Source organism: Scleropages formosus, chromosome 12 (assembly GCF_900964775.1).
Source record: "Scleropages formosus chromosome 12, fSclFor1.1, whole genome shotgun sequence".
NCBI classification, from domain to species: Eukaryota; Metazoa; Chordata; class Actinopteri; order Osteoglossiformes; family Osteoglossidae; genus Scleropages; species Scleropages formosus.
In genome coordinates, this window is record NC_041817.1 from 15,401,961 (window position 1) to 15,423,039 (window position 21,079).

General features: G+C 40.9%; 1 protein-coding gene across 2 annotated transcripts; it reads left to right on the top strand.

The window, feature by feature from the left end:
• The first annotated feature begins 1,603 nt into the window (after nucleotides 1–1,603).
• LOC108937904 (neurexophilin-2-like) lies at nucleotides 1,604–16,083 on the top strand. Of its 2 annotated transcripts, none has more exons than XM_018758125.2 (3): nucleotides 1,604–1,841; nucleotides 2,307–2,456; nucleotides 14,402–16,083. In XM_018758125.2, exons 2-3 carry the CDS (start codon nucleotides 2,409–2,411, stop codon nucleotides 15,140–15,142), a joined length of 789 nt encoding a protein of 262 aa, XP_018613641.1. In that variant the 5' UTR covers nucleotides 1,604–1,841; nucleotides 2,307–2,408; the 3' UTR covers nucleotides 15,143–16,083. The 2 variants fall into 2 exon arrangements, with proteins under 2 accessions (XP_018613641.1, XP_018613650.1); XM_018758134.2 differs by lacking the exon at nucleotides 1,604–1,841 and adding an exon at nucleotides 2,087–2,103.
• The last annotated feature ends 4,996 nt before the right edge of the window (nucleotides 16,084–21,079 follow it).

Genomic DNA, 21,079 nt, shown 5'->3' on the forward strand with positions numbered 1-21,079 from the left:
TGGGGAGGCTTCCAGTGCATCAGGTGTGTATGTATAGTTTAAATAGGCAATCATTTGGGGGTCTGGAATGGATTAATTCAATTTACATTATTTCTTATGGAAAAAATTGATTTTTCAGAACTCGAATGCCCTCTGGAATGAATTAAGTTCAGAGGTTCCACTGTATATATATTTTTTGCAATTTTCCTTTTTGCTTTTATATATTGACCTTTACACTGGCTATTTTCAAAATTTTTCTCTTGGGACCTTTACGAAACTCATCCCACTATTTTCTAAGTCTGTTCATTAACTTTACTTCATTATTAATCCATTCCATAATTTAATGAAAACTGCTACAAACGGTCATTTCACAAATAGATGAGGAACAGGAAACTTCAGTTAAGAATAATGAATTCAAAACCCTGTATTTTTACATTTTACTGATGTAAAAGATGACCGCCGAATACATGCACCTCTATCTTGAAACAGAACACACCTCAGTATCCAGTAGAATAGAAAATGACGAACATTGACGGGTTTCCTGTCGTCTTGGTCCACGATAGGAGCGATTTTGATCAATTCACGTTAAAAGCCACAACTATGTCAACCGCTAGGAGGCGCTGAAGAACCACTGTGGTCATTTCCCATCTGGAGGGCCGTCAGTTCATCGGTTGTGAAGGGTACTGTACGCGCACACACACACACACACACACACACACACACGAGTTCTGGTATTATTAGCGATTAAAGAAAACAAAAATGTGCTTCGCCTATATACAGTATAGTGTGTCAGATTTTATTTTAAATTATCCTAAGATCATGCTCTGGGCAAATCAAAGTTGCTTATAGTTATAATAAGCCATTTTTTTAAACATGATGTGTCGACTAAATAGAAAAGCATTACAAAAAGTACAAGACATATCGGTTAATTTGATTGTTTCATGTAAAATACGCTCTCTTCGTGAAGCGAAACACTAGTATTTGATTGTAGGCAAACAAACCAAGTGAAATGGCTTTATGGAACTAATCGCATGAATAATCGCATAACAGAGTATTTCTGCAAATCGAGTTTCCTCCCTACGTGCCGCTTTCTCAGATGGGAGCGACGTGTTCTGGCAGTCACTTTGTCTCATTAAACTCTGTTGCGTTTCTCTTCATTATGCAAGTACTGCCCTCATAAGCTGTTTTAGTCATTTCCAGTCGTCTTCATTTTTATAACTTTGCGAAGTCGCTCCTCAGAACAAACCAACTGCGTGCAGACAAAACGAAGCGGGGCGTTAACGCGTTAAATGAAGTTGTTACGCGTCTCAAAGCGCCGGAGTCCTTGGGTCCGGACACGGGAACGAGGAGAGGAGTGTGTGCGCGCCTTCAGTCCCTATGTTCTCACTGTCTCTTAAACACACACACACACACCTCTCTACCGCGCGGCGTTTCACTGTCCCGCTCTCTGCGCGTCTGTCTGTCTGTTCCCATAATGGTACAACGTTTGCGGTGTAAGTGTCCGTGCTAACTCTGTGTGTGTGTGTGTGTGTGTGTGTGTGTGTGTGTGTGTGTGTGTGTGGGGGGGGGGGGGCTCAGAGGAGCCGCACCGCAGGCAGTCTCACTCTCACTCGTGTCAGCGTGTTTTACCCAAACTCAGCTGAGAGCTGTTACTGTGTGTGTGTGCGCGTGTGTGTGTGTGTGTGAGAGAGAGACTATCTCTCAGTGTGTGTCACTGTGTGTGTGTGAGTGTGTGAGTGAGTGAGTGAGTGAGCGCGTGGCGCGCGGACGACGGGCAGTTCGCGGACTCTGAGACTCAGAGAAGCTGCTGCGCGCAGCTCTGTCTGTCCGCGGAGGAGACACAGCGAGGAGTCCGCGGAAGGGTGAGGAGCATCATCATCATCTTCATCATCATCAGCACGAGAAAACGAGTGAAACAAACTGCTGGAACTTCGCACATTTAAAGAACATACTGATATGTTAGCGTAGTAGAGCTGCTGCTGCCTTGGACCCGAAGACCGCACGTTCGAATCCCACCTCTAGCTCTACAGTTAGTACCGAGCAGAACTTGGTACTACTTTACTTATCCTAAGAAATTACTCCAGTGAAACAAAAATGTCCAGCTTCCTAAATGGGTAAATAATTGTAAGTAACTTACACTGTAGTTCACTTTGGAGAAAAACGTCAGCAAAATGTAAGTGAATGACTAGTATTACTGTCTCAGTCAGTGTGGAAAGTAACGCATTTTGAGCACACACACACACACACACACACACACACGCAGGGCGTTCGCTGCTATTTGTTTCCATGGCTAAGTGTTGCATATTATGTTCGCCGCTCGCCACCAGTGTCCACAGCGATGGTACAGTGGTCCGCGCGCGGCAGCCTCCCCCCCGCGGTGCACGACGAGCGCGCTGTGCCAAGGGCAGCGATCTGAGCGCCGCGCGACCATGATGAGGACCCCGAGCTCCGTACTGCTGCTCTTCTGCCTGCACGTGGTGAGTTCGAGTCCCTCGCGCAGTCGTGGCGCTCGCGAACAGCGCGGCGTAACGCGGAGCGGCTGGAAAATGGGCTCTTTTTGCTCTGCATGATTTTGCACCGAACCAAACTCCTTTGCACGGATCAGTAGCGGCTGCTTTCAGCTTTTGGCTCCTTCCTTCTCCTTAAGCTGTCCTGTCATAGTGAAGAATATTATAGAGAAGAGAGACGCCAGGCTTCATGTCGAAATAAACACACGAGTGGATGCGCTCTGACTAATATCTGACTGTGATTTCAGACACGCGACACCGCACTCCGCGCTTTCACTCCTGTCACACACATAGAGCACCAAGTTCTTCCCAAGTTCTTGGGAAGGACAATAAAACGTTTCAGGCAACAGCCGGAGTGATGGAATTAAATTGCTCTCTAGGTGCATATTCTTTTTTTTTTTTTGGTGGGGGGGGCAATAAAAGTCCAAGAAATAAATAACTGAGGGTTTTGTACCGGAGAGTTGCAGCGGAGAAATGAAAACCCTTCCATACTAGACGTGTCCCATTTACTGTAGGAAAACTGGAGCGATGACCTTGAAATATGACCTTTGCAAGCGCCTATATGCTAACGAACACCACAAAGTAACAGCAGTTGCAATCAGTAAAAGTATTATTTTTAAAATTTAACACTTTTAAACAAACATAATTGCAAGTGCTGTCATTTTTTTTTTAAAGCGGCAAAATGTTTTAATATTATTAATAGTAGATGTTTTATTGCCTGAAAAAATGGAGTGTCCTATAAATGGTAGTCAGAAAATATAATTTAAAAATTCACAGTATTGTTTCGGGCAGTTTTCAGAGAGTTACACTGATTGCGAATGTACTTGTAAATTTGCACAAAACACAAGTATATCTGCAAATTGTGTCAATTAGATATGTGTCTGTTACACCCTGGATGCTACTGTGCAGTGCCGTGGAAACACAAAGGTGCTTCGTTCAAATACGCTTGTTTTTAAAAGCAGAACTTTAAAGCACAGGAAAATGACAGCGTTTACATATAATTTTTATTTTCAACTATTGCAAGTAATTTTAAAAAGCCTGTAATATGTATGGAATTCTTTCATTAGTAAATAGATCCAGTATTTTTTTAAAGCCTTTCCAAGGTTGGGTAGCATAGGACAGTCCTTAATGTACTGTCACTGTTTGACAATCAGAAAAGTGGATGAATATGAGAAATTTGTTCATCGAGGCTGGTGCACAGTGCTGTGTTTTAATTAATCTCTCCTGTTATTTTTACTCTTGGTGCATCCATGTGTGTGTATCTGTGTGCGTGCAACTTCCCCAACACTCATGGGAATCTTCATATTGTGGTGCAGTTTCCAGTGGGACCGAGTCCCACAGCTCTGGCTCGAATCTGTAACCCTCCCTTCTGTCTGGGAGACACATTTGCTCCAGGGAAATATGGTGGAGCGGATGCGCCATGATTTTGACACTAACATGGCTAAACATGTGTTTCGTACACCAGGGGCCGATTCGTACCTTGAACCCAAGAGCCAGTGTATGAGGACACTGAGCTGCCTCCAAATAACTGACACCCATCCGTTGTTCTGGGCTGCGGTTTAAAGTTTCACTGTGTTTCATGAAAGTAGCCCATTTTGTTTGTGTTTTGCCTTTATTTCTATATCTCAGGGCTTCTTTGAAATTTTAATTAAGAACAGCATAAATACAGTGATAACAGTTAAGTGGAAAGATCTTTATTCATCTTTACCATATAGAGTGTATATAATACATTCCGCGTCTGTGACTCCACACCGTGAACGGACAGATTATTGTTAAAATCACTTCTTCGGTTGTCAGTCGCTGATACTGATACTGATACCGAGCTAGTTGGATTTTAAAAAAAGCCACAGGAACACATTTCTAAGATCTAAGCTCTTTCTCTTAACAGAGAAATGAAAAGCTACAATCAGTCAGCTGCTCTTAACACTCGCTTCAACAAATCATACATTTTATAATATGACAAATGTTCTTTATGTGCTACATTGCGAGAACCTGTTTGATCCGTGTCAAACCGTTTCCCTGAAATTAGATGCATATTGCAGAGAAAAACTGTCGTAATGGACATTAGGGTTACGGTACAGAATTTCTTCATTTAAGGTATTCCTGCCAGGAGGAGCTAAAATGTATTTTAATAAGTCAAAAATTACTTCAAAGCCTGAAGTTACAGCTTATTGAACACAGGTGACAGTGAACTACGAACTCACACTTACAGCAATCTACAGTGAAGTGTACGTTTTCTTTTGTCCAGTTTTCACCTGAGTTCTGTGGCAGCCTTGTGGTGCTGTGACCCCACCCACCCCGCACGGTCAGCCTTCTTCAGAAACACTTGCTGCCAAACTGATTACTTTCTTACACCCTGCACATCACACTCTGCAGTTCAGGAGTGTTATTGATGATCAGAGAAGTGGTGCACCTCTCATTGCTGACACCTGTCAAGCTCTGCAGGTACCTGACAGGTCGGCAGAAGGCACCTTTCCAAAGGCCACCTTAAAGAGACTGGACATCTTCCTCGCCCATAGTGCACTGATGCTTGTGTCCTCTGCTGTGACTCTAACGCCTGAGATATTGGCCTCTTCATCACATCATGCAGTTTATTTCCATAAATCCATATCAAATTTATTTTCTACATTACGTATATGGATTATTAACGTATTACACAGCACGTTCTTTTCACGGCAAGCGATGACACCGTCATGCCAATATTTGAGGCTTATTTTACTGCTGAAAATGTAGGTTGGCTCTTATTTTATGGGTATATATGTTTGCCGTATATTAGCGAAAGTGATTTGCATGATAAAAGTCCTTGTCTTACTGTGCTGCAGTCAAACATCATGACGGACATGGCGGTGACATTTCCACGTAAGCGTGGCAATTGAGAACTAAAGGGCACGGCTGAGTGGAGAAACAGATTGGAGATTGTGGGTGGGTGCCTATGGTAAGAGGTGAGGGAGAGGCACTTTACCTATAAACGTCTCGTGCCTCTTATGTGTTTTTCCACATCAAATCACACAAAGTAGAGTGGCTGAAAACGCGAATAATATCGCAAGGGTCCTTCGTAAGCAGTCACCCTGTTCTCGTCTAGTTTGTTCGTTAAAACTGCTAGCTGGGAGGAAGATTCTGGAAAAAGGGAGCAGTCTCTGTGTTGAGAAACAGGGAGTGTGGAGTGGCAACCTGAAGGTTTCATCATCGGATTTCCTGTAGTAAAACATGCAATTTTATAAATAGGTAAAATCGTCTAATTTCTGGAAATGAAAAAACATTGAGTTTGCAAAAGCACTAACGATATTTGCACAGACTGGACCCCCTGCAGCCTGTGTTATGTTTTGAAATGGTGCTATCAAAGCTCTGACTTGCAGCCAGCAACACTTTCTTGCATGGATTTCATTGTAGGCTTTTGTCTTGAACGCAGCTGATCTCGACGGAACATAAAATATGTAATCCAAATTTGGCCTTCTCATTAAGAGGACAAGTCTCTTCTGGCAACAAACAGTAAATACATTCAAGGCAAAGACACAGAAATGCATGCGCAAAAAAGGGACTTTACTCAGACAGCACTTTGTACTGCAAACTTTAAAAGGACTTTAAGCTGGGACAACAGCTTGAGCTCAGTCTTCAAAATAAAGCAGAATGAATTCCGTCTCTTGGGGTCCCTTTCCGACTCTCCTTTGCCGAGTTCAATTACGCTCCGGATTCATTATTTATTTATTTACGGTACATTTAAAGGAAAACTAGCTCTGAAAAGTGTAATAAAATGTACAGTGGAAGGATTAGGAATGGGGCCTTAATCTCATGCCTCTGATTATACGCCATGGACTGATTGATTAGTTTTTCAGGAAGCTTATGTCAAAAAAACTAATCCATCTCTGGATTGTGCCAGCCTTGTAAGGTTTCCCGCTCCAGCACTTTATCATCGCGGCGAATTACAGAGCTGCCGGGCTGCGATAAGGCCATCGCTGCCTTCAGAGTCCTGTCCCTCCGGACAATAAAAACGCTGTTTATATACTTCAGGCCCGCCGAAACCCGACTCTCCATATCAACGCTCTCGCAGGATTTGCCTTGTGAGAGAGAAACCTACATGGTCTCAAAAAAATGTGTGGAAAGGGGGGGTGGGGTGGGGGTGGGGGCAGGGATGGGGGGTGTCGGGTGGAGAAGGAGCGATATAATGAAATGTACCAGTTAGGCTGGTAACCTACACTTTCGTCCCGGGACTTATTAACCGCGGATTTGGAGACAGTTTGTCTATAAATGTGGGAGCAGGTCTGAACGCTGGGACTCACTGGGGGCTTATTTTCTCTAAAAGGGAATCTGTGCTCATATTGGGGTCATATTCTGCTATAAGAATGCCAACGGCTTTAATCCTCCGTAAACAAGATTGTCTGACGGTTCCAGTCTGGAGCTCTGCCACTGCAACACTCAGCCTCTTTAAAAGCTCTTCAGAAACAATGTTCAGATATATGCTGAGATACTATTAGTTACTGCCGACCATACAGTAATAGGCAAATTACTTCTTTCATCGTAATTTTTTTAACAATAGATTAAAGGCTGAGTAGTTTACATACAGTTATCATATAAAAAACAACTGCAAATGTAAATGAAGGCGAGCAGATTACAATGTTTCACAAAAGTGATCAACTGCCAATGTCTAAGTCTGTTCTCAGAAATAATACCATATTCTAAATTACCGTCCAGATCAGGTGATCATAATTTTATGTATATTTCCATATTATATTTAATTTTTTTTATGGGGAAAAAACCAAAGATTTGTCTCCGTTGCAGTTTTGACTTTTATGTCCACGAACTCTCTAATCATATTCCATTTGTTAAAAGACCTTTAATGTTTATATTTGAGTGTTTTCATTTATTACCAAAACCTGAAATGATCTAAAGCTCTTAGCAGTTTGGAAAAATAATTCCCAATAAATTGAAAATGTTTACAATTTAAAATGACAATTTTTAACATCCAAAGTGTGGTTCAATTTTTATTTTCTGATAAATAGAACAGAATAGAATATTTCATCTTTTGAGAAAGATTTGTCATGTAACAGATGCTGCAGACGAAACTATGCCATTTTTTAATGGAGTGAAAACGTATTTAAAAGCATTTAGATCTTCAGAGCCACCTTTCTAAAATTATTTAGCAGTGTTTTGTTGTATTTCAAACTCAGCTAATTAATCTCTGACCAGTTTGTCAGTATAATTGTCAACACATGTTTCCAATGCCTAATCATTTTGTCATTTATTCATTTTGTCTTTTGGTCGTTTTAATGGTAAAAATTGAAATAGCTAATGAAATGCAAGCAAAACTGGATAATGAGAGGGCACTGAAATTTAAGTGTTTTTTTTTTCTGCTAATTCTCTGTCTTTGTAAGAAAATGGAGATCTTATTAATTGTGTCCTCCCTCCTGGCATACATGTAGGTCTTGGTGATTCTGGTATGGATGTACCAGGCACAGGGAGCAGGGCAGTGTATTCTGTCGCCTGCAGCAAGGAATGTGTGGTCATTACCTGCCTTGCTGTTCACCTCCTGCCTCTTATCTGTCCTGCTATTTCCCTCCTTGTCACCATGTGGCTCACTGTTTACACTCCTGGCTGTGAAAAACTCGGTCCACACCTACATGACAACCGCGGGACCGGAAAGTCTCACCCTGAAGGGTGCCTGATGTTGAGCACTTTTCACAGTACCTGTGGATATGTTTACAAGGCATTTCTAGTTGAAAAATTGGAAAAGACTTGGCAAGGAGCCCACATCATGTGATTTTTCCAGATTTTTCAATGAAGTGGTCTTTCCCTGGTTCCAGCAAACTCTGGTGTCAGGTCATCTCTTCTCAGCCTTTTTTTGGTTCTCCTGGTAGGGGTTGCAGTGATTGCAATTTTGATAAACTAACAAATTACACGCGCACTGGCTGAAGCCGCTTGTCCCAAGCGGGGTCACAGTGAGCCAGAGCCTAGCCTGGCGACACAGGGTATGGGGCTAGAGGGGGAGGGGACACACCCAGGATGGGACATCAGTCCATCACACGACACCCCAAGCGGGACTTGAACCCCAGACCCACCAGAGAGCAGAACCCAGCCAAACCTGCTGTGCCACCGCTCCCCCCACTAACAAAATAGATTATCTTTTTTTAGTTCATCTGTGTTTTTATTTTTCTGTACTTTATCTACATAAATTGTAACTCCTGTTATGCTGAGAGCTCCTGCAGGAGCCCAGAGTTGGATGAGGGTACAGTACATCTATTTAAAAATCCACACATGGGCCGCTGTTATTCTCTGATTGTTAACTCTATTATTAGAGTTAATATGAAATCGGTCGATTCAAATGTTCCGCAGTAATTACATGTGTATTTCTCTCATTTACCTCAATTGACTGGGTTGCTGGAGAACAAGCAGTATGATCTTGTCTTTGACTAGACCTTCTTTTTTCACATTGCATCTTCATGGTTGAGCCTTCTCAGGTGGCTTGTCAGGGCCTGTCTGACCTAAGAGTGATCATCCGTTCCGTGTGTCCATGTCCCTGTGAAGCACCTGTGCACTTCTGAGACCAACAAGAAAGACAAAGAGTGTTGCTTCATCCTTCACTGCTGCTAAAAAGAACTGCATATAGAGTAAAAAATAAATGAAAAAAAACTATCGCATCCTAGGCTGTTGTGAGAACACAGAAACAAGTGCCACTACACTGCATTCATTTGTGACCGAGATATTAATAATAATCATAATAATATTAATAATAATAATGTTGAAGGTAACAGTTCAGGACAAGTGCCTTACCATAGTACTGTGACTCGAATTAGGAGTCTTAAGATTACAGGACAATTGCCACTAACCCAGGATCCCATGGATTATTACACACACATTGTCTGAAGCCGCTTGTGCCGAGCAGGGTCGCGGCAAGCCGGAGCCTAACCCGGCAACGCAGGGCGCAAGGCTGGAGGGGGAGAGGACACACTCAGGATGGGATGCCACTCCACCACAAGGCACCCCAACCAGGGCTCGAACCCCAGACCCCAGGACAAACCCGCAGCGCCACCACGCCCCCTGCCATGGATTATTAATCAATGATAATTACTGAATAATGGAGTATACTTCCAAAATGGGTTGTAGAGGGTCAGCGTTGGTCAGCAACCGTCACATTTCCTGAAACAAAAGATGATGCTAATGTTGCTCAAAATGAAAGGAATTGTGCTGTTGACAATGTCGTATAAATGTTGGGTTTCACGGAACATTGTATGCTGGGAGAGTCATGTCCCAAAGGAAAAAAATGCTCACAGAAAAATACCAACACAGGATGTTTATGAGAATAAACAATGTTAAAACAATGTTGATAATGTTTGGATTTGGTAGAAAACAGTACTAATTTCTGAAGATTTTGCCAGCTGTATAATATAAAGGTGTGAATGTAAATGTGGGGACGACTTTTCACTAGTGTTCAGAGTAGTAGTGAGTATGGTAGAGTAGTGGCTTCTAAGAAGGCAGGAATTTTAATAAGATTTTGTTTAAAAATGTTAATAGAATTAAACTATGCGGAAGAAATACAGCTATCCTTCCTTTTAGTAGATGGTTATTAAGCTTTGTCATGCAAAAGTGGAGGCACCACTGTGGTGTAACAATCCACAGAACAGTCCTTTCATGTTTCCCATAATCCATAGCTACTAATCATTCAGAGCTTGTTATTTGGATATCTGCATCAGATCCAGCTCATCTACTAAAACATCTGTCAGCAGAGGCCTAGTTCAAAGGAAGAACACCTACAGCGTTTGAGCTGAATCAAAGACGGCAGTCACCACAACACGTTCCAGTTCTTATTATAATCTGACAAATATGGCACATACTGTATGTGCAAATTAAAATTTTAAAGGCAGCAGCTTCTGATAATTTCGAATAGGAGCTTCTGAATAAAATCTCGTAAAGTAAACGAGCCTGTTGCGGTGTCAGTCTTAGTTAAACATGTTAAGTAAGAGTTCAGCAAGAGCACATTTGTGCCTGAGCCATTCACTGTTTGGGGGGCATGGTGGCGCAGCGGGTTTGGCCTGTGCCTGCTCTCTGGTGGGTCTGGGGTTCGGGTTCTGCTTGGGGTGCCTTGCGACAGACTGGCATCCCGTCCTGGGTGCGTCCCCCTCCAGCCTTACGCCCTGTGTTGCTGGGCTAGGCTCTGGCTCACCGTGACCCCCGATCGGGACAAGCGGCTTCAGTGTGTGTGTGTGTGTGTGTGTGTGTGTGTGTGTGTGTGTGTTCACTGTTTTACAGGCTGCTCGAAGGACCTCCCCCATATCACTGATAAAAGGTCAGCTGCTGGCTACAGGAAGCAAATCATTTTGCAGCACGGTAACAGGAGAAATCATGACTCGTGCACCACGGAGTCTGCGTTCCCCTCCGGTTGCATCCAGCGAGCACCTGCTGTGCACCCCCCCGCCCCCCCCCCCCCCGTGATGAGGAAAGGCAGCCTGTGACTGTGAGGCCGTTCCGTCTATTAGTGCAGCAATCCCTTCCCTGGGATCAGGCGTGCTGAGGGGGTGCACTGTGCCCCGAGCCTGTCGGGGTTTACTCCCAGATCAGGTCCTTTGAGTGAATTATTAAAAATGAAATGCCCTGTGAGATAGTCTCTGACAGGGAGAGGCCTGCGGTGAGCCTAATCTCCCAGCAGTACTGTGTCATCTTGCATTTACATACAGGTGACTGCAGGCACGCAGGAAACAGTGGTTCCTGCCCGGTCAGTACTGGTGCCAGGGAAACCTGCAAGTGCGCTCTATTTTACTGCTTTATCGCAAACGCTGGGCAACTGTTGTTCCGTTGCTGAGTAGAAGCAAGAGGAAAAAGTAAGGGAAAAAACAACAAACAACATGGTAATAATTTACCTACAGTTGGCCAGTAAATTGGTTTTACATTTTGAATATCCTGGAATGTTCCAGCTACTCTCAGTGTCTGAAACTGATTAATGGAGTACACTCATATAATCTTTGAAAAGTTAACAGGAGAAATATATTTGTAACAATATTTTTAAAAACAAAATTGCTGTATATATTTATTGTGGTGCAGTAAAAAACAAACAAAACTTTCTTTTAACCCAAGCTGTGGGCATTAAAGGATGTTCAGAATACATAAAGGAAGTGGGCATTCTCCAATAAAGAAAAATATAATATAATGAACAAAATAGGAGCTTTCTGTGCTGGCTGCAATACAACAAACAGGCATAAAATAGCTATGAACCCAGAAATATGCAGACATTTCTGTTTAATGGACTCAGTGCAGTTAACACACGTCAGTACTGCAAACTGCAAGTACAGTATGAAGAAGCAAATACGGAAGAAAGATTTTCTCTGATATCCAGCCGTATAGTAGCCTGGGGCAGGAAACCCATGAGAGCAACACTGCACTTTTCAGACAGTAACAATATCTTCACACATGATCCACCATCCACTTGGCTCTGACTTCTTCATACTTTTCTATATGCTACTTTTGGTCACTCTGGCAATTACCTTTATGTCAGGCTCTGAAAAGAAATGTCTGCCCTGGGGATGAGCAGTCATGCAGCTCCATAATGCTCATTACAAGCTAATGTCAGATATGATTCATCCTGCTTTTTGTGTGCAGCATCTGTCTAAGTATTGCAGTTGGCTCACTAAGAGCTAGTGGACACTCTCTGTTGACATACCGCACATAAACAGTTTATGGATTCCTTACTAGCAGTGAGTGTAAGAGCTGGACATGCCGTGATGGGGTTACTGAGGTTGGGCTTTCCTGAGTGTGTACTGAGCCGCAGTACGTCGTTCTGTATCAGTACACACACACGCACGCACGCAATCTGAAACCGCTTGTTCCATGCGGGGTCACAGGGAGCCGGAGCCTAACCCGGCAACACAGGGCATTAGGCTGGAGGGGGAGGGGACACTTCCAGGACGGGACGTCAGTCCGTCACAAGGCACCCCAAGCGGGACTCGAACTCCAAACCCGCCAGAGAGCAGGCTCTGGCCAAACCCCCTGTGTCACCACGTCCCCTCTTGTGGCAGTATAGCAACAACGAATTTACCTCTTTCATCAGCCCGGGTGTGTAACTGTGTGCGCCTGTGTATTTCTGAAATATTCACAACAGGGAGGGACAGCTGGAAGTGTAGTGGTAGAGGGGAAGCGAAAAGTTTTGCTACGGGCCTCTCGCTACACACCGTAGCAAAGTTCAGAAGTTAGAAATAAAATGGACTGTAACTGGCACATAGAAGAGTAAAAGTTATGTCTTGTGTTTCAAAGGTTGTCTAGCATCAAGATAGCCTTGAACACCTAGAGTCCACTTTATTAAAGTACAGATTTTAGTAATGGTGTCCAGTGCTTCGGGAGAAAAGGCAAGGGTGAAAAAAGAAAGATGTTCTGTCAACTCAGTTTTTTAAAATTCATTTTTCCCCGTTTGAGTTAAACTGACATGATACATAATACATACCCCCCCCCCCAACCCCGTTAGGTCTTGACAGTTTTCTCAGTTGCTCATCATACTTAAACTGTTTTCTCATTTGCATTTTAATAATCTCACAGGATATTCATTTCATACCTGCATTTTTGCGCAAAAATGTAAAACATGTCACTTTTCTGGAACTGTTGTTTGGTGAAATATGTAAATGACTCCGAACTGCGATTAACTAAGAAAATAACTATTTAGTAGATGAAATCTCCTGATTACAGATGTTCAAATGTTTTTAAATGCTCCAGTTGCTACCAGTGTAACACACAGATTTAGTGTGGATCATCGTCCAACAGCTCATATTTTATGTTTAAGTGGTGAGAAAGTACTTGATTGTTAATTATGAAGATAAATATATCCATATGAAAGATAAATTTGTAAGAGATGTACTGATTATTCATTAAGCTCATCGGAGCTTAGTCTAGCTATCGCATTGTGTTTCTGTCATGTGTTTGCTTATGCCTTGTGTATTTTTTAATTTGCAGTCCATTCTGTTCTTACTACAGGGTGTCAGCGCAAATAATATTTACATTGTTCACAGTTCATGGCTATGTCTATTCCAAAGAAAGGAAAAAATCTGTTACGTTCTTCAGTTACACAATTTAACAGTAAATTCAGTCTAACGCTGATTGAGATCTGGACTTTTTGCTATATACGTATTGCTTTGATTATGGTTGCAGCATACGATTATTTGAAGAAAAAGTTAATATTGCTGGTCTATCGCTGAGATACGCAAATGTATTATTAAAACCTTTAACATATGCTGTTACAAAACGGGGGGCATGGTGGCGTATCGGGTTTGGGCAGTGCCCGCTTTGTGATGAGTCTGGGGTTTGAGTGCTGCTTGGGGTGGCTTGCGATGGACTGGCATCCCGTCCTGGGCGTGTCCCTTCGGCCTTGCGCCCCGTGTTGCCAGGTTGGGCTCCGGCTTGCCGTGACCCTGCTCGAGACAGGCAGTTGTTGATGATGGCTGGATGCCGAAAGGGAAGGAATTTTGAAAAACCTAGAATTCTTTGTATGGTGTTGCAACTAACTTTAACAAGAGAAGCATAAGGCACGATGCAGGGACAGGGTGTCAGGTCACTGCAAGACAATTATACATGCAATCAGTGTGAATTACACCAGAAATTAGCGGAAGTGACTGTTATGCATCTCTCTGCAAACATCAGGCTGCAGTAGGTTTAGCCTGGAGTGGCGTTATTTCCTCTTTCCTGACCAGCGATCACATGGAGAATAATGTATTACTGATCTTGAATGACCGGGAGGTATTGCTAACAACAGTTAATTCTTTCCGCAGAATAAATGCTTATCTGATGCTATTACTAATGATATTTTATATCACTTTTAGGCTACAATGATAAAAAAAAAGATGTATATTTCATTGCAAATAAGGCCATTTGAAAAAGAAATGTTATACTCTTGGAATTCAACTTCTCTTCCCAGTGACATGCTTCTTTCTGTTTTCCATTTTAAGGTAACCAGCAATAAAGAACACCTTCCAACAACAGAGCTCATTGAATGGGAGGATAATGAAGACAATCTGTCCCCTGATGCGGCCAGCCCTCGGATTCTAAACCCCCTGCGTCTGTTTTCCAAAGGATCTCCTGGGCTCAAGCAGAACATCAGGGGAATGACATATTTAGAAAATGTGGAGGACTTCTGGGACTGGTTATCTAATCAAACAGATGTTCAGGATGCTCATGCGAGAACTAAGCGCAGACCTATCGTGAAAACAGGGAAGTTCAAAAAGATGTTTGGTTGGGGCGATTTCCATTCAAACATCAAGACAGTAAAATTGAACCTTCTCATCAGAGGTAAGATAGTGGACCATGGGAATGGAACATTCAGCGTGTTCTTCCGCCACAACTCCACTGGCCTGGGAAATGTCTCTGTGAGCCTGGTGCCCCCAACCAAGGTTGTGGAGTTTGAGATCACCCAGCAGTCCACGCTGGAGACCAGAGACTCCAAAGCATTCAACTGTCGAATTGAGTTTGAGAAGACGGATCGGTCTAAGAAAACAACCTTCTGCGGCCTTGACCCGTCCATGGTGTGCTATCAGGAGCAAACACAGACCCACGTCTCCTGGTTGTGCTCAAAGCCCTTCAAAGTCATATGTATCTACATTGCTTTCTACAGCATTGACTACAAACTGGTACAGAAGGTCTGCCCAGACTACAACTACCACAAAGACACTCCTTATAGCTCTACAGGGTGACACCACAGCTGCATGTTCTTTCATCTCTAAGATTAAGTGAAAAAAAAAAAAAAGAAAATATGAGACTTGGGATGGCCTGTTTTGTCACTCTAAAATAACAAACATTCTGTCAATTCCTTCTGGATGCTAGTAGATCTGCAAGGCAATGCCATCAGACTCGATGGACAGTGTATAAAACTGGCTTTTTCTCGTTGCAAGCGGAAAGTAATTATAAAAACCACAGCTTCGTCAATATAGAAAAATTGTACGTAGGGAATTAAAAGTGTGTTTGACTTCTTTCTGTATTTTCCCTGTATCCTATTATGCTCATTGTGTTGACATTTTTGGCATGAAGGTTATGTATTTTACTAATCTTTACTCATTCAAAATAATATGACTTACCTATTGACATTTCCACCAAATACAAAAACTAAAACAAAGACAAGCAATATGTTTTAGAAAATGTTTCCTGACAGATAGTATCTGGCTTTAAAGGACATGTTTTTAAATGCCTCCCATTGCATGTGTCAGTTAAAGGAGTCTTATTTTCCCCTCACCTCTCCATCAACAGTGGTTACAGTGCTGATTTAGTTCACTTCTCTTCACATCTTTTCAGAAGGGTTTTACATTTGGGGCGTTGGTTTCATGAGTTTCTGAAGCATTAGAAACCATCTTCAGGAGATATGTTTCATAGCATGGTCTGAGTTCTAGCAATTGTTCTGGACTTGTTTCTTTTAGTATCTTTAACCACAATGTTTACAGCAGAGTGCAGCATTAAGGTTTTCTTTCATTTAACCTTGCAACTGTAGACTTTAGGCAATTTTTTATACATTTTCCCTGAATGTATGTAAACGTTTACTAGTCTAAAAATACATGGACTCTGTGTATATGGGTTATTGTTTTGAATCTGAATTGCTTCAAATGAGGGGGTGCGGTGGCGCAGTGGGTTAGACCACAGTCCTGCTTTCCGGTGGGTCTGGGGTTCGAGTCCCGCTTGGGGTGCCTTGCGACAGACTGGCGTCCCGTCCTGGGTGCGTCCCCTCCCCCTCTGGCCTTACGCCCTGTGTTACCGGGTAGGCTCCGGTTCCCTGTGACCCCATATGGGACAAGCAGTTCTGAAAGTGTGTGTGTGCTTCAAATGAGCAGTGCTTTCATCAATACTGCAGTGTAAATGTTTAATTATAATTTTTAAATCCTAACAGACTGTCCGTGATTGATACAGAATTTAAGTCAAAGTTACAACTTTTGAAAGGTATAAATATATATGTAACTCATACTTATCGGTCATATTTATTATGATTTATTTGGACTGAAAAATGTGATTTTTCAGCTCAGTATATTCCAAAAAATGGTGATAAACACATATAAAAATTCAAACCTTTCAAATGATAAATCACACATTTATGTGCTGTATGAAACTTACTGGATAGTTAACATGTTTCATTGCACTGGAGATTCCAAGATATGAACAGGTTAAATTCGTTATTATTATTATTTCTGTTCATTTCAGAAAGCGGGGCTGAATGTTTTCAAGAAGGATAAAGCAGGTGATAATGTTCTTCACTCTGAACACTGGTCATAAGATCTGGAAATTTGGTCTTGGTAATAATGAATGTCATAGCAATGCCAGTTTGATTCAGTTTACCAACACTGAATGAATGAATGAATTTAGATCTGAACCAAGGGGATCTCACTACATGAACCATTCCCTTTATTACTGAAAGAATGAATTAATCAGCTCATAATCATTGTCATTAAGCTAATACTGTACAATTCTTTAAAACTTTACACTAATAACTGCAAACTAAATAATGTTTAAAACTCTATTTTGTTCATTCTTTTTAAATTTTTATTTACATTGTTTCTGTAATACAATAATACACAGGGTAAGATGTTAAAACCCTTGTGTTACATGCGTTTTGAGTAATTTCCATTAGTGTCATCATTCATTTTTATGGTGTAATATGACATTCACAACTGAATTATTTTCTCGTTATTATGTCCATGTAGAACAGTACATGCTGCATTTTTATTTTTAAATGAGTTATTTGTAATTTAATTGAAAACAGCTATTCAGCCTAGTATTTTTTTCAAGTAGGCTCTAGGCAGTGGAGAATGCACTGTATTTTAGTGTTACTCCTAAAAAGATTTAATTTTGTTCATGTTAAAGTTTTGTTTGTATATCTGTTCTTTGTCATCATGTCATTAAAATCATCTGGAGTTTCTGCACAAAATACAAACGCTCAGTTTTTATAAAGCATATAAAACCATGTACAGTGTAAAAATATATAAGGCCCAGTCTTTGAACATTGCCATATAATGCAAAATAAGTTGGGATACAGTATTGTATCACTGAGGCATCCTTTCTTTTGTGTGTAATTAATATTTTAAAGTACAGCAAGACTTTTTTTTTGCTTAGAAGTGATTATTTGTTTTTCCTTTTGACTAAAATCATGACGTTGTGAAGGATAGTTGAACAGACAACTTCTTGTTGAAAAGAGACCACATGGCCTTAACAATAGTCAGCTCCCAAGACAAAACATAATTCTCCTAACAAAAAGAGACAAATACAAACACAAGGGTGTACAAATAAGAGTATTGAATTGATGTAAGGAAAACGGAACATGAACTGAATGTAATGAACAACAAAATTAAGTCCTTTTCTAAATGCAGACATCAAAATAATTTATTAACTTCTGAATTTCTAAGGACTTTAATTCAAAAAATGGTTAAATGATTGGGAGATTAAGAATGTGGATGAATAATTTTGCATGGATAAATTCTGAACCATTTCAAAAAAAGCATAAAAAGCTAAGTATGTCACATACTCAAGTGGTCTCTCTTTCCCTTTCTTGTACAAAATGAGAACTTAAGCTGTTCTAAGTAAAGATCACTGTAGAGCAACTGGTTAGGGATATCCCTAGATAGCTAATTAGAACATGGGAAGGTCTATGAGAGTAGAAAATGGGTGTTTTGATATTTCAAGCCATCTGTACAAGCATAACAAGCATCTTATTTGATCTTGTATTGGTGTTCAAAATGGTCCTGTTCCCTCGTTCCATGCAGAAGGCTGGGGCAGTGATTAAGATGAAAAGCAAACAGTATTCATTAATGCAGAGATGATATCTGGTATCTTCCTGGGAGCTGGTAAAGGGGACTCAATGCAGAACACACATTTTTGTTGGTGTAGATGACGTTTTTGACAGCTCTAGGCCCCAGGGTGCATATTCTCTTTAATTAGCAGGCATTTAGGGGAAAAAAAGTACAGGCATGCAAAACAAATTTAAAATTATGCTCTGTCAATGAATGTCATCCTTTTAGCACCCAGCCTTGCACATTTAACACTCTAATAGTGCAGTTGAGTGTGTTGTCTATTGTTACCTTACAAAGACAAAGACTCATGTTCCCTTTTTTGACAGAAGTCAGAGACTAACTCCATATCTGAATGAATTTTGTGCAAGTAGCATTTGCAGAAATATATACTGTCAAATACAGTATGTAAAAATCACACCTTGATGATGTAATTTCAAATTCCACAATCAGTTCTGCAACATCTGCTCTGAGGTGTTAGTTAAGCATAACATGAGACAACATTGACAGTGTATAAGTTTTTAAGTTTATAAACAGAACAGTGGGATTTTACTACATTCAGTTATTTTGCATTCTAGAGAACGGCAAAAATCATTGCGTTCAGAAGACTAGATTTTAACCGTACAGTTTAATGTCAATCATTAGCACTGAAATGCAACAGAGAACACTTGTTTCAGTCATATGAGGACTACTTCATGTTTCATCCTGAAAACTCAAAGCACAATGTCAAAATTGCAGAGTACCAGAATAGTCGAATTATAAGAAATCTGATGTTGCTGACTCAATGTCTCAATCAAAGTCCTAACAGAAATCACACTACAGAAATACAGGCTTCAATGTCATAATGAGTGTAACTCATGCCTGAAGATCTGCTCATAAGGAGAATTTGTGAAGAAAGAACTTAATGCTTTCCTGAATCACAGAAGGTTCACCCATTTTTTACATTTATCTGACACTTTTCTCCAAAGCCACTTACAATGTTTAGGTATTTACAATTATTTACTCCTTTAGACAGCTGGGCAATTTAACTGGAGCAATTTAAGGTAAGTACATTGCTCAACAGCACTACAGCCAAAGGTGCCTGCAACCTTTAGCTCCAAAGGTAGTAGCGCTAACCACTATGCTAGCAGCTGTTCCATTTTTTTTCACTAGGCATGAAGTATTTCTGCCTTATCTTTTAAACACTGAGAAAATTATTTGGGAAACTTAATCCTGCTCTGAGTACCTTTAAATCCAGGCTTAAGAGCCACATGTTTAACTTCACTTATACATGACACATTTTCAGGCTTTTTCTATCCTTTTCCCCATTTCCTTCTTACCATTTATTTTACTATTATTTCCAGTGTTTTATCCTGTTGTGGTATTTATTTTAAATAATTTTATCACTGTAACCTGGGGGGGTGTGGTGGTGCAGTGGGTTCGGCCTGGGCCTGCTGTGTGGTGGGTCTGGGGCTTGAGTCCTGTTTGGGTTGCCTTGTGATGGACTGGTGTCCCATCTGGGGTGTGTCCCCTCCAGCCTTGCATCTTGTGTTGATGGGTTAGGCTCTGGTTTGCCACAACTATGCTTGGGACAAGTGGTTGTAGACTATGTGAGTTGTAACCTATAGAGCTTTCTTCAAAGACCTTATAGATTTCATAATTTATCTTATACATCATTTCTTATAGTACTCACATGGTTACAAGACAACCGAGATGTGCAGGAGAAGCCACTTTGCACATAGGAGGATGCTGTGCATCCATGTGTGGTGCCTGATGTCAGCAAGATTCATATTATGAAGTCAAGTTTGTTCTCAAGTGTTTCTTGTCTTGATAGCTCATTATGTGAATATTAGGGTACAAAAATACATGTGCTTGTAAGTCTGAATTCTGGAAATATGATTTATATCAGAGAAATCTGTATATCTGACAATTATTTACATTTTGAGTGCAGATTTTTAGGAATGCTCCTGGACAGTGCTCAAACACATTATCTGAACTGAAAAATGTCCATATGCATTGAATTCTGAAGAATAACATTTGTTACAGGTTTATTTTGGTGAACACTGCATGCTGCCATCTAAGCAACTTAGCATCTATTTTCTGGTAATATATACTCAGTATAGCCAGTATCAAAACAACCAGCAACCTATAACCTCAATTAAAATACTGTACTACTGTATCTGTGACATAATTACATGAATATAGACAAGGAGCACATTTAAGCTCCAGGAAAAAGACTATACCACTATGTACTTAAATGCCCAGAAGAGCAACTCTTCTTGGCTGGAGCAGTGGTTTTGAAAGAACATGAAAGGTTCACACGCAGAGTAGACCCTTATCCAAAGGCCATGTCAGCGTTGTGTCCAAAGTATAGAATAATTTCAGGTAATCCTATGATAGAGATAAGGAACGGTACTCATTAAGATGATAAAACCAGAGCAGTTTCTCCGTTCCAAATTAAAATCCCAAAGTGGAATTTTAGACAATCAGATGTAGTAACCAATCGGATGCAGTAACGAAAACACAAAAGGACCAAGCTGAAAAGTTCCTTCTCTCCTTAATCTCTGTAGGCAAGTAAAAGCATTATACATTTGAAACTTAAATCTTTGCCAATTCAGGAGAAAATCTGATTTTCATAGGTACTCTTGTCCATAAGTTGCAAAGTACAGTACCCCTTATTGACCTATAGTGTTACCTTTCAGCTGATCTAAAGTGCCTGATAATCAAAACAGAAGTAAGAAATACAACTGGACTATATATGTACACATTTTAATGTGAAGCAAGATTTTTTTAACCAAAGTCTGGTAAAACCTGGAAAGGATATTTTACTAAAACTAAAGCTCAAAAGCTTGTTTCTACTAAAATAAAGGCTACAAACTGACACAGTTG

Coding starts and splice junctions, on each gene's coding strand:
- LOC108937904 (XM_018758125.2), top strand. CDS start 2,409: ATGATGAGGACCCCGAGCTCCGTACTGCTGCTCTTCTGCCTGCACGTG. Junction 2,457..14,401: donor TGCTCTTCTGCCTGCACGTG/GTGAGTTCGAGT, acceptor TTCCATTTTAAG/GTAACCAGCAATAAAGAACA.